Source organism: Myotis daubentonii, chromosome 6 (assembly GCF_963259705.1).
Source record: "Myotis daubentonii chromosome 6, mMyoDau2.1, whole genome shotgun sequence".
In the NCBI taxonomy this organism is placed as follows: Eukaryota; Metazoa; Chordata; class Mammalia; order Chiroptera; family Vespertilionidae; genus Myotis; species Myotis daubentonii.
This window is the reverse complement of record NC_081845.1, coordinates 4,917,840-4,930,220: the sequence shown is the minus strand read 5'-3', so window position 1 is coordinate 4,930,220 and position 12,381 is coordinate 4,917,840. Positions and strand designations below refer to the sequence as shown.

Here is a 12,381-nt window from a genome sequence, read left to right as displayed (position 1 = left end):
GTCGGCTTCCGTGCAGGGGCCGTCCCCGGGAGCGTGTGGCAGCTGTGTTGTGTGTGATGACTTAGTGAGCGGCATGTTTAAGGACTCGGTGGCGTGGGGCCAGGGCCGACAAGTGCAAGTCTTGACCCGAATGGTCAAGGACAGGACTGACGAGTGCCCTCAACGGCGCCTTTGGCTGCAGCTTGTTCGTTTGGTTCATTCAGCCCTTTCCCAGTTGCCGTCTCTGCTTTGCTGATTGACGAAGTGAAAGTCGAGGGCTCTAAGGAGGGTGTCAGTTAAATCCCGAAAAGGGCGGGGGCATTGCTGGGATTTGCAGGGAGCTTGGGCAGCTGCACAGCCCCGGGCGGCCCTGCCTGCTGCAGACTCCGGAGGCTGGTGGGCAGCCAGCATCCCGGGGAGTGCGCCGGGCCGGGCCGGGTCAGGGCGCCCACGCCCGCAGGGCCGCGGAGCGCAGGCCTGACGTCCGCTGTCTGCCCTTCTCTCCGGTGTCGGGTCTCAGGTGGCCGGATCCCCTTACCGGCCCGGACATTCGGTCTCGCTGAAGAACACTTCCCTTTATGTCTCCTTGTGGTGCAGACGATCTACATGGATGATGGTGTGTCGTCTTTCGTCCAGATCAGAGGCTCGGTTCCGCTGTTTTGGGAGCAGCCAGGGCTCCAGGTAGGTCATAAGAAGTCCGTGCACGCGTGTTACTGTTCGTCCTGCCTTCTCCCCACACGGCTGTGGCTTGTTTCTTCCCACCATGTTCTTTCATGGCAGTTTCTGGCCTTTTCCTGCAGCGCAATTGGGTTGAGCCCGGCGTGTGTATGTGTGTGTGTGGGGGGGTGGGGGGGCGGGTGCGGAAACATATGCATTGTGTGTAATTTTCTGATCGTGAGCTCACTGTTGATGCACCTGCAGTGGGGAGGTCTTTGCTGACAGGGAACTGTGGAATGTAATTGAATAGAATCACCTTGTTAGCTCCCAGATTCCGTACATGAGAACGTGATAGAGGTGTTTGGGAGTCGTGACTGTCCTAGAGGGCTTTGTGAGGGCCCCAGGCCGGGCAGCGGGTGTGGTTGGCATTGCAGGGGCCCGTGGTGCGGCCACGTGAGAATTGCAGAGTCTTCTCGTGGTTTCTAAAAATACCCCTGCCGCCCACAACAGCGCTCGGGCCAGCGCCGAGGTATTTGGCGTCTGCCTCCTGGGGAGAGATCGGGGGTGCCATGTTCCAAGAGCGCATTCGTTGTCCACGGACTGGCGCTGCCTCGTTCACTGAGTTCCTACCCGAGGGGCGGGGGGCAGTGTCATTGCGTGGGGTCCTGAGATTCCTTAGCACCATCCGGACCGTCCACCATCCGGACCGTCCACCATCCGGACTGTCCTTCTGGCCTGAGGGGACGTTGTGTGCTCAGCAGGCCTCTGGCTCCGGGTGGCCGCGGTTCGGGTGAGTGAAGAGGCTCAGGGCCGTCTCCCAGGTTCGTGGGGTGTTTGACAGGGCTGGGTCTTACTGGCCCTTGACTTGACCCCGTGTCACCGTAGGCGCTTTGTCCTCCAGTCTGTCGTCACGCTGCCGTGGGCAGACACGTCAGCTCTGAGAGTGAGATGGACAGATGAGCGTCATCTGGGCTCTGAGTTCTGGGAGGAAAAGCCTCTCTAGCATCCAGCCTGCCCATTAGGAAGGAATGGCTGAGCCGGCTGGGAACAGCTGGTGGCAGGAAGTGGCGGCAGAGCAGCCTCCTGAGCATGATTATAATGTGGAGAATCCTCTGGCGCGCATCCCACAGCGGGCGTGTGCAAGAGCTGGATGAGATACAGATGACATACCATGAACCTCACCCGTGCAGAGCATGCGAGCCAGTGGTTCTCGTGCATTTACAGAGCCGTGTAGCCATCATGGAATCTAATTTTAGAACATTTCATCACAGCTGAAACCCTGCGCCCGTGAGCAGTGGCTTCCCTCCCTCCCATCGCTCCCCAAGGCCGAAGCAGCTGGGTCTCCATAGAGGGCCCCCTTCTGGCCAGTCCACAGAGTGACACTTGATTTTCTTTAGATTTGGAGATTTCCCCCTGAAACTTCTGGAGCTCTGCAAAAGGAAAGAGGGAGACCACGTTTAAGAATTCTGTCATGACAGAATCCGAGTGTTCAGGAAGGCGCAGTGGAATTCACCCACCTCCCCCAGGGCCGGTCCCTCTCCCAGGATGTCCGAGGCTGCCTCCAGGCACTGAGCTGGAGGCCATGGTGTGGGGCGTCTTCCTGGCGGTGCCCTCTGTCTGTCCAGGTTATACGGCCGCAGAGCGTGTCTGGCTCTGCAGACCGGCCGTCTACAACCATGTGTCCAGGACCCTCCATGTCTGGTCTCCCTCTTCTAAAAACAGAGCGAAACCCATTTGTCGTTCGTTCCCTCTTTAGTTCTGGTCCCCAGTCTGGCCTCCCGTGGTGCAGCCTGACCAGCTGTGGAGCAGCTGCCCCCCAGCCTCACAGTGTCAGCGGGACCGGGTGCCCCTCAGCCTCACAGTGTCAGCGGGACCTGGTGCCTGTTCTCCGGCAGCTGGAGCACCTTTCAGATCCTAACACCAGTGCTTCTCCAGAGTCTCCGTGCATGGTTCCTTCCAAACACATTTCAAAAGGCTTTGTGTCCGTGAATCTTATGAAGGACGTGCTGACCTTTGAGTCTGATGGGCACGTGCATCCTCCAAGGGGAACTGGGCTGCTCCCGGGACCAGCAGGCCGTGCTCATGGCGGGCCTCCCTCCCTCCATGGATGTGTGAGGAGCAAGCCTGGGGATGGATGCTGGCTGTCTTTCTCCATGTGGACCTTTCCCCTTCCTTCTTCGTTTGGGTTATATTATAAGCACAGATATGTTTGGGTGAATAGCTTGCATTTTAAGTTGCACTGTTGCCCCCTCTTGGGGCTGCCCCAGGGAACCTATGAGCCTGTGGGCCCAGGGTGGGATGGGGGATGGAGAGGGGGGTGGGCATGGGCAGAGAGGACGATGGGATACTGATTCCTGTGCGACTTTTCATAGGAATGGTACCCTTGTTAGGAAGTCCTGGATCCTGAGGCCATTTCCAGCAGCTGGGTACCTTTCACAGTTCCATCCCACCATGGCAGTGGGTTGCACAGTTTGTAAACAGCCACATTGGAAGTTACCCCTAAGGCTCATTGCTCTCCTGGAGTGTTAGTTATGGAGTACATCTTTTACATACTGTGTGTCTGTTGAAGACTTTGCCCCCATTGTCACTTAAGAACCTCCCCCCCCCCCCCGGTCACGTGCACACAGGGACCACGTCTTGCACAGGTGAGTTAGTCTGAGTTCTGAAGCTCCCTGTGCCGCCCCACGATGAGCGCCTCTGCTGTTCCCACCTGGCCTGCATCCCCCGCCTCCCCTGTCAGACTGCTAAGCTCTCGGATGCGTCGTGCTGTGCTCATTTGTGTGGTCGTACTTTTCTTTGTTCCAAAATGTGAGATGGCTTGTAGAACAACAGTTTCAAAAATGACGAAGAGGTTGGGGTGGGGGGAAAAATACTTACAACGAGCATGAACTGGAGCCGCGATAAAGTCGCGGACGCGTGTTGTCCGTGGGTCTTGTGTGCTTGCCTGAGTGTAAGGCAGACGTCACAGAAACAAGATCACTTATCCTGTGATTAAGAGCCTAGAGCCTTGAAGTTATGCAGACCCAAGTTCTAGTCAAGTTCTGATTCTCTTAGGATCCGTGTACTTTTTAAAATTGAATTTATTGGGGTGACATTAGTGAATAAAATTATGCAGGTTTCAGGTATACGGTTCTACAAGACGTCTGCCTTGTGTTGACTCTCCCAAGTCAGGTGTCCTTCCATCCCCCTGAATATCCCCTCTACCTTCTTCTACCTCCCCCCCTCCCCCTTTCCTCTGGGAATCAGCACACTGTTGTCTGTGTCCATGGGAACCACACATTTGTGAAAAGTTCTAATCTCAAAAAAAAAAAGCTCTTATCTCAGAAGAATGTGCTTATCTCAAAAATATTATCTCAAAAAACGTTCTCATTTCAAACAAGAAGTTCTTATCTCAGAAACAGTAGAGAAGTTCCTGTCTCCGCTAAGCCTCAGCTTCCTCTTCTGTAAAATGGAGTCAACAAGACCGACCTCCAGGGAGCGGAGAGGGTTAAATGTCGGAATTGAGCACAGTATCTCGGACCTAGAAAGCAGGGGAATGGTAGCTGTAACCATCACAAACATGAACCATAACATCTGGGAGGCGAAAGCTCAGGTTGCATCGCTGTTTGCCTCTGGCGAGGGAATGAGTTCCCCTGCGCCTCCGGGCGGACACCGCCAGGTGCAGTGGCAGCGTCCTCACGCCTCTCAGGACGCAGCACGGACCCGTCTTCCGGGCTGTTCCGTCTCCCAGCCCCCGGACACCCCAGAGTAGGCCGTCTGTTTGTCCCACAGACACTCAGCATCTGGATGCGCGAGGCAGAGCCCCTGGCGCCAGATACTGCATTTGGGGAGGAGGGGCCGGCATGACCGTGTTGTGTGCAGAGCCCAGCTTAGGGGAGGGGTCTGAGCTCACTTGGGACAGGGCAGAACCCCCAGGCACAGAAGTCAGGCCTGGCCGAGGGAAGGCGTGGTGCAGACATAACCCCTGAGTGCAGGGCATAGGAGAGACGCGTTCTGGTCTGGCTGCCTGCAGTCCTAGGAGGGCCCTGCGGGAGGTGAGACTGGAAGGCAGGCAGGGCCAGGTCAGACGGGCTTCTACCTTCTGCTGAGGAGGTGACAGTTTCCCCCAGGAGCTGCCAGAGGAGTGGTGCCCAAACGTCGCTGCACATCAGAATCACCTGGGCAACTTCAAAGCTCCTGGTCCCCAGATTGCATGCCATCCCAATTCAATCACAGTGTTGGCCCTGGCTGGTTTGGCTCAGCTGATAGAGCGGCAGCCTGCGGACTGAAGGGTCCCTGGTTCGATTCCGGTTGGGGGCGCATGCCCGGGTTGTGGGCTCGAACCCCAGTGTGGGGCATGTAGGAGGAAGCCGATCAATGATTCTCTCTCATCATTGATGTTTCTATCTCTCCCTCTCCCTTCCTCTCTGAAATCAATAAAAATATATATTTTTTAAAAATCACAGTGTTGGGGGTGGGAGCCAGACATCAGTCCTTTCTGAAAACCCCTAGATGACTGCAGTGTTCAGGAAGGCTTGGGAGCTCCTCAGGGGTGTGCTGATAAACAGTTTTCTGAGGGCCAGGAGGGAGAAATCCCATTTGCAGCATTTGCCCATTACTGTAGTGTAAATGCTCCCATCATGGCTGATGTCAAGCCACCAACTTGATGTCCCGGAACTTGGAGCTGGTGTCTGAGCTGGTAGCAGCTGGCTCCAGCACACACTGGGCCACTGCACGGAAGGGCTCCCAGGGGTGGGTGACATGATTAGCTGTAAGTGTGATAGGGTTTAGTTTGGGGAGAGAAGACTGAAGGTAAAGGCACCAGGTGGGAAGTCACAGCGATCCAGGTAAGACGCTGGCAGCCTTAACTAGGGGAGGGGCCGTGGGTGCCAGAGGGATTGGCGGATGCCCTTGGTGACTGCGGGGCCCTCTCAAGGGCCGGTGTGGGCTCAGGGCTGACGCACAGCCAGGCGTCCTCGAGATCTCGGTTATTCTCATGGCCAGTGCCCCTGGGTGTGTGGTCTGTAGGACTGAAGTGACCACTTCAGACAGGAGTGATTGTCCAAGTGTCCACCTGGCCAGGGGGCGGGGGGTGGGTGACGGAGAAGGAGGGGAGGCCCAATAAAGCATCACAGTGCGTTCCAGTTGCCGGTGCCAACCGTGGCTTCACTCCAGCCCGACTGAAGGCGTCCGACATCTGGTGGCCTCAGGACTAGGTGCCACCAGAGAGGACAGACTAGGGTCAGTGTCAGAGGAGGAGGCAGGATGTGAGGCCTGAGGCAGTGAAATGAAAGGAATGTTGGAGGAAGGATGACCTCCTGCGAGAATGTCCAAGGAGGACGGGTGAGTGCAGGGTGAGCGCAGCCTGAGGCCACGATGTCTGGGGAGGCAGCCAGGGGCAGGCTGGGCCTGGTCCCAGTGCCCCTGTGGCTGCGCAGGTGTGAACACAGCCCCTCCCCCACCCCGCCCCCAGCTGCTCACTTCCTCCCATCTTCTCTGCTCACAGGCATTTGCAACCTGAGCTAAAAGGGAATGGAGGAGGAAGATGAGTCAGAACCAGTGCTGCTCAGACTCCAGTACTTGGGCACACGCGGAGACATGTGCAGACACGTGCACACGCATGCACACACATGCAGGAGTCACCTGGGCAGCTCATTAAACATGGTGCTGTGGGTCCAGGGACCACACTTTGAGGACTGCTGGGATCAGGGATCCTGACTGCCCTGCCCTGGTCATTCGCTGGGCAGTGCTCTTGACTTCTTAGTGTCCCCAGGTGGGTTTGCGGTCAGCAGTGACTTTGGACTCAGTGCTGTCGGGGACAAAACATGGCTTCGGCGTTCCTGCCTGGCCCTGTCCACCTCGCTCCAGTCTTTCTCTGGCACCCCGTGCTGTGTAGGCGTGGGTGTCAGGGTGCGCTCGCTAACTCCATCCTGGACTGGTTACGCAATTTGTCATGGGATTCAGGTGACTTTTATAGTGGGAGGAATTCAAGCCCAGAGGTGGGACACTCCTGGTGCAGTCATCCGTGACTGAATTCTACCTTTATAGAAGAAACAACCGTGGGCTGAGACTGGGGGGAAGGGGAGGCAGATGTGTCCAGTAATAGAACTGTCACAACTAAAATCTAGGCCTCTGAGCCCTGCGCCCAGTTTTCCATCCTCCCCTTGCTGCGTTCCCATGGGAATGAGTCTAAAAACAGCCGCAGTATCCCTGAGGCCGGGAGACTTCTTGCCATGACTGGCAGACAGACTGACAGACTGACATAGCCCCTGCTCTTGGGGATCAGAGGGTGGCGGAAAGGATCCCATTTCCCAGGTGCCTTCCTTGTAAATCCAGAAAGAAGACAGGAGCCCACTTGCCTCAGGGGGCAGGGCAGAGCGTCTTCTCAGAACCAGCTGTGAAAGTGTTGGGAATTCAGCATCTCATTTCCTCAGCCAGGTGGTGGCGGCCGTGGGGGAAGGGGGCAGCATGAGCTCAGCCACCAGACAAGGCCTTGGCTGGAGCCTTTCTCCAGAACCCCAGGGTTTCGTCGGACCGAGGGATGGGGCTTATTCATGGACTCAGTCAGATGGGCCAGCCCAGCCCCAGTCTCCTCTGCATCCGGCCGGGAGCCGGCTTTCTGGATGGCTGCTCTCCTCAAGCTCGGAGAGGGGCACAGGTGTTACCTGCAGGCAGGCGCTGTGGAGTGACACCTGGTACATGTTTGTAATAACTGCATCCGATCACCCTGGTGGGTCTAAGGACACGGCTTTCATAATATGCGCTAACGGCCCAAGCTAAGCGTGCATTTGAAGAAACTTTTATCTTGAAATAACTCCAGGCCTACAGCAAAGCCAGACGAGCAATAGAGAGAACTGTGTGTCCTTCACCCAAATTCACTGTCACCATCTCCACACACATGCACACACACACATACATGCATGCGCACACATGCATGCACGCGCACACACATGCACGCGCACACGCTATTGCTTCTTTTCTGAGTCAGTGAGAGGAGTTGCTACCTCGTGTCTCTACCTACTATTATGTCAGGACGTTTCTCCTAAGAGCAAGGACACGCTGGCATCTCCACGGTGCAGGCACGCATTCCGGAAGTGTCACACGGATGCAATGCCGTGATGTAACAGGCAGTCCTCGTTCTGGACTTATCTGTTGTTTCACGAGTCCTGGTGGCACTTTCTCCCTCCAGGCCAGCGTCACACCTGCAGGTAGCGTCACATGCTTGTCTCCTTTAGTCCCAGCAGTGCCTCCTGTCTGTGACGAGGCGTTCCTGGAGAATGCAGGCCTTCTTTTCCTTCATCTTATCAGGCTCAGGGTGTCGATCCCTGACACCACGTCCTCCTCACGTGAGCCTCTGTCCTGCATCAGCGATGCTAATTGTGATCTCCTGGGCAAGGAGCTGTTCCGTTTCTTCACTTAGTGTGTTTTCCTTTTCAATGATAAGCAGCCTGTGGGTGACGCTCTGAGACCAGGCAGGTATCCTGCTCGTCACTCTCCCCTGACGGTTAGGGTCAACCCCGGATGTTTGCTGAGCAATTATTTACTATAGTGCTTGTAAAATGACGATTTCCCACCACTTCCTCCATTAGTTAGTACTCCACTGAAAGGAAGAGTCCTCCCATCTGCCCCATCCACCCACCCTTCCTCCATCTGTCCACCCCCCACCTACCCAGCCATCTACCTATATGCCTGCCTATCCATCCACCCACCCACCCACTCATCCATCGACCCTCCTACCTGCCCACCTACCCACTCACCCAGCCGGCCAGCTGTCATCTGTATTCAGGGGTGGGGGTACCTTTTTTTTGGCCAAGGGCCCTTTGGATATTTATAACATCATTCTCAGACCATACAAAACTACCAACTTAAAAATTAGCCTCCTGTATTTGGTCAAACGTTTAATTGACTCCCCGCTCATGTCTGGGCAGGGCCAGGTCAAATGATTTCTCAGGCCTTCTACGACCCAAGGGCCAGATGTCCCCACCCCTGGTATGGACTCATGGGTTCCTGTTTTACTCTCAGGTCACAATCCGTTACTGTCCTCAAATTGTCTAGGAAATGTTCAGAGAGAGTCCTTCTAGCTGGCTCAGTAACCACACGTTAGTTTCAAGGTTGTTTTTAAACTTCCAGCGTTTAACAGGTAGCTCTAAGCAACAAGACGTCGAGGGCCCTGTAGCTACAGAGGATGCTGGGACAGTGGTCTCTCTCCCATTGGCTTAGCTGTACCTCTCGCCATGGAGGGGTTTGTGGGTGTGATGCAGGCCTCCTGGTCTTACCCTGGAGTTTCTCTTCTGTCTGTGGAAGAATGTGAGTGGCATGGTCCGCACTGCAGCTCAGATGGGGCCGCAGCAGAGCCCCACTCGGGCTGCGGGACTGAGTTCGGGGCCTGGCCATCCTGCGCTGGGAGGGGCCACATCGGGGCTGGGAGGGGCCGCTGGAGGCCGGGCTGGCAGAGATGGGGAGTGGTTACCACTTCCGGGTTCACAGAGCAGCAGGAGTCACGGGGTTCTTCTCTTTGCTTTAGGTTGGCTCTCATCATCTGAGACTCAACAGAGGCCTGGAAGCCAACGCCCCTGCTTTCGACAGGTAAGACCGTCTGACACCGTCCTTCTGTCATCCTCAGGGGTCTCCCTCCCACCAGACAGCGGCGCAGGGGACAGCGGGAAGGGAGGCCCCCAGCCCTGCGTCTGACCTTGCCCTTTACTTTGGTCTTTTATGCAAAAGGGAGTTTCCAAAGTGAGGCTGTTGCCTGCGCTCAGGTTTCCCTGAGGCTCAGCAATAAATGCTCAGGCAGCGCCTGGGATTGTTTCATCTCACCAGTCCCTCCCGTGGTGAAGCTTTATCCATGCGTCCTGGTTAACAAGGGCTCCTCTGAATCATAGGGTGTTTGTAGCCGTTTGTGTTCCTTTTAAAAGTAATACATTCCCAGGTCTGATGCCACCACATTGAACGGTATAAAGTGAGAAGTCGCAGTACCCTAACTCCCAGAGAGTCCACTATTGGCTTTTTATGTATCGTTCTAGGAAAAAGTTGGCGTATACATAGTTCACGTTTTAAAACACAAATTGGACCATAACACACTAAATATTTTGCACCTTTAACCTGAACTATTAGTACTTTAAACTGAGCTATTAACTTGAACTTGAAGCATTAATAGCTTCCTAAAGTATCTGCTGTTTTAATCTAAATACTAAGTTTAAAAATTATCTTAGTGAATGTCATAAAACTTCATAAGTGATTTTGTGTTTTAATCACTGTGCCTGAAGCTTCGTTGGGACTTTAAACTTGTTTGCAGCCGTCTTGTTTACCATAACCTGGTAACACCAGCCCAGCTGCGACCCCTGGTAATAGCTTCTCCTGGAAGGAGATATGTAACCCAGTAGGGAATATGCTATTGCCTTTTTTTCTGAGCACTATTCATGTGTCTACCCGTGGCGCATATGGACTTCTTTTCGCTGACACTGATCTGCATTAAATGTTCATAGGAAATGTTAGCGAAAATGCAATTCCTCCTGAGCTGGCCGGAGTGTGTGTGTATGTGTGTGTGTGTGTGTGTGTGTGTGTGTGTGTGTACTTGGGAGCCCTTTCATTTCTTACACTCGCTTCTCCCCTCAATCTAAGGATAAACTCAATCTCTTCTGCGAATCCCCAAACACCTTTCTGAGGCCGTAAGTCCTTTAACAGGCAGCCTCCACTTAAAATTCTGGCCTCCAAGGAGTTTCTTTTTTAATGCCTCTAACCCCAACGTTTGACCAGACTGTGCCCCCCTCCTGTCCGTCTGACCTGACAGCTACTGGCTCGTGGCTCTCATTGGGCCGCAGTTTGGAAGTGAGTGTCTGGGAGCGAGATCACAGGTTTCTCTCACAGACCGAGATGGGGCACAGTGGGCCCCCCGGAGGAGCAGGGCTGTGTCACCCCCTGGAGAGGTGCCCCCAGATCTCTGAGTTCCTCAGTTCTTTGATGTGTTTGGTCCAGAGTAAATCCCTCCACCCTCCCCCACTTGCAAAATCCTTTCCATGGGATCCTTTCCAGGGGACCCTGCTGTCTTGCTTCCCTGGTTGCTTGTTGTCGTTCTGCCGTCTGCCATGCCTGCGGGAGGGGGTGTCTCCAGCAGGCCTTGGGCTGCGGCTGCTCGGGGTGCCGTACAGTTTTGATGACGGCGTTAGCCTGTCACTGGGCGGTGCCCGGTCTCACTCTGCAGGATGGTGATCCACTCCATCTGCCCTCTCGCTTTGCACAGACCTGCTTGTGTCTGGACATCAGGGGGGGTTAACTGCTGGCCCCTCAGTTATGCCCTGGGTTTGAGAAGGGTGCTGCCAAGTGGAAATCTGACTCCCCGGGGTGCTGGAAAACTCCTCGTTTTCCAAGGAGCGCCATCTGACAGGAGCAGATGAGCTGAAAGGTTGAATAAAGTCCCTAACGCACGGAGCCACCAATGCCAGGAGGAGCCTCGCTCTCCTGACCTCGGTGTGGACTCCAAGACTGTCCCTTAGAGCCACTGAAGGGAGTCTCAGTTTATCAATACAAAGTGTGCTATCTTAATTTTAAATCAAAAGGAAGGAAAGGAAAACCAACTCCCCCGTGCCAAACACTGGACTCGTCACTGTCACCCGCCCGTTCTCCTCATGCCCGCCCCTCACAGGAGGCCTGGCCCATGTGACAGACCAAGGAGCCAGCTCAGGGCAGTGAACGATTCGATCGAGGGTGTGTGGGGCCGGTGACATGAGTGATGAGTAACGGTGTTCCTCTCCCAGCCTTGGAATTTGGAGCCGTGGAGATGTATGTGGGCATCAGACCGCCTTATTTCTGACAGGCTGCATTGTGGCTTGGTCACAGCTCGGATGTGTGGCCACAATGGGCTTCCTCACATTTCACCCCGAATTAAGGGAGCTCCCTCAGTGCCGGGCAGCTCGGACTTCCCACCAGAGCAGAGCCTGCTGTTCTGTCACATGGCACACCTCAGGCCAGGACACCCCTTCTCTGGGCAGAGACCCCCAAGAGCCCAGAAGGCCAGGCCAGGAACGTTGCATTTCTTCTGGCAGCTTCAGCCAGGGCTGCACGCCCACAGCTCCAGGGACAGAGCACAGCCTGCAGGAGGCCCGATTCCACTGGCCCATCGTCCCTGTGTCTTCCCCCAGGAAGGGCTGCCGGGAGGGCGGGGCCGAGGGGAGGGCGGGGCCGAGGGGAGGGCGGGGCCTCCAGGAGTGTTGCTCTAGGAAAGGCCATTCACAGAGACAGGAGCTGCCAGCGGACTCAAGCTTAACCCCGCAGCAAGAAACCTGCACTGCCCGCCTTCAAAATCGTATTCTTCTACCCACTGCCACCCCTCAAAATTAGTAAAAGAGTGTGTTTTTTTCTCTTATGGGGTTTGGTTCTTTTGTGATAATTAACTTTTTAAAATTTTTGTTTATAAAAAAAACATGTCATTGTAGACCTTTGGAAAATAGTGAAATGTTTAAAGAAGAAAATAATTTTAAATGACACAAAATTCCCCCACTTCTAACATCATGATGTTTTATCTTCTGGTCTTTCTTCTATATTTAGGTTTAAAGATGGCCCTATTAGATTACAGTTTTCCATCCGCTTTTTGCTTGTGTCTTTTTCCTATGTTTTTTTTAAACACTGCATTTCAGCATTTCTAACCATTGTTGAAGTTGTAAAGTTACTTTTCAAAAGCTGGTGATAAAAGGTAAACATTTGTCTCTCCCTAATATTTCAACATATGTATTTTTAAAATATATTTTTATTGATTTCAGAGAGGAAGGA

The 12,381-nt window shown here is 54.4% G+C and overlaps 1 protein-coding gene across 4 annotated transcripts in view; it reads left to right on the top strand.

Moving 5' to 3' along the window:
* The window catches only part of SYNJ2 (synaptojanin 2), a 72,258-nt gene that overhangs the window by 32,485 nt on the left and 27,392 nt on the right, over window positions 1–12,381 (top strand). For all 4 annotated transcript variants that reach the window (XM_059699950.1, XM_059699949.1, XM_059699948.1 and 1 more), the window contains exons 5-6: window positions 577–660; window positions 9,140–9,201. In XM_059699950.1, the coding sequence (XP_059555933.1) occupies window positions 577–660; window positions 9,140–9,201 (146 nt within the window). The remainder of the gene's footprint in view (window positions 1–576; window positions 661–9,139; window positions 9,202–12,381) is intronic.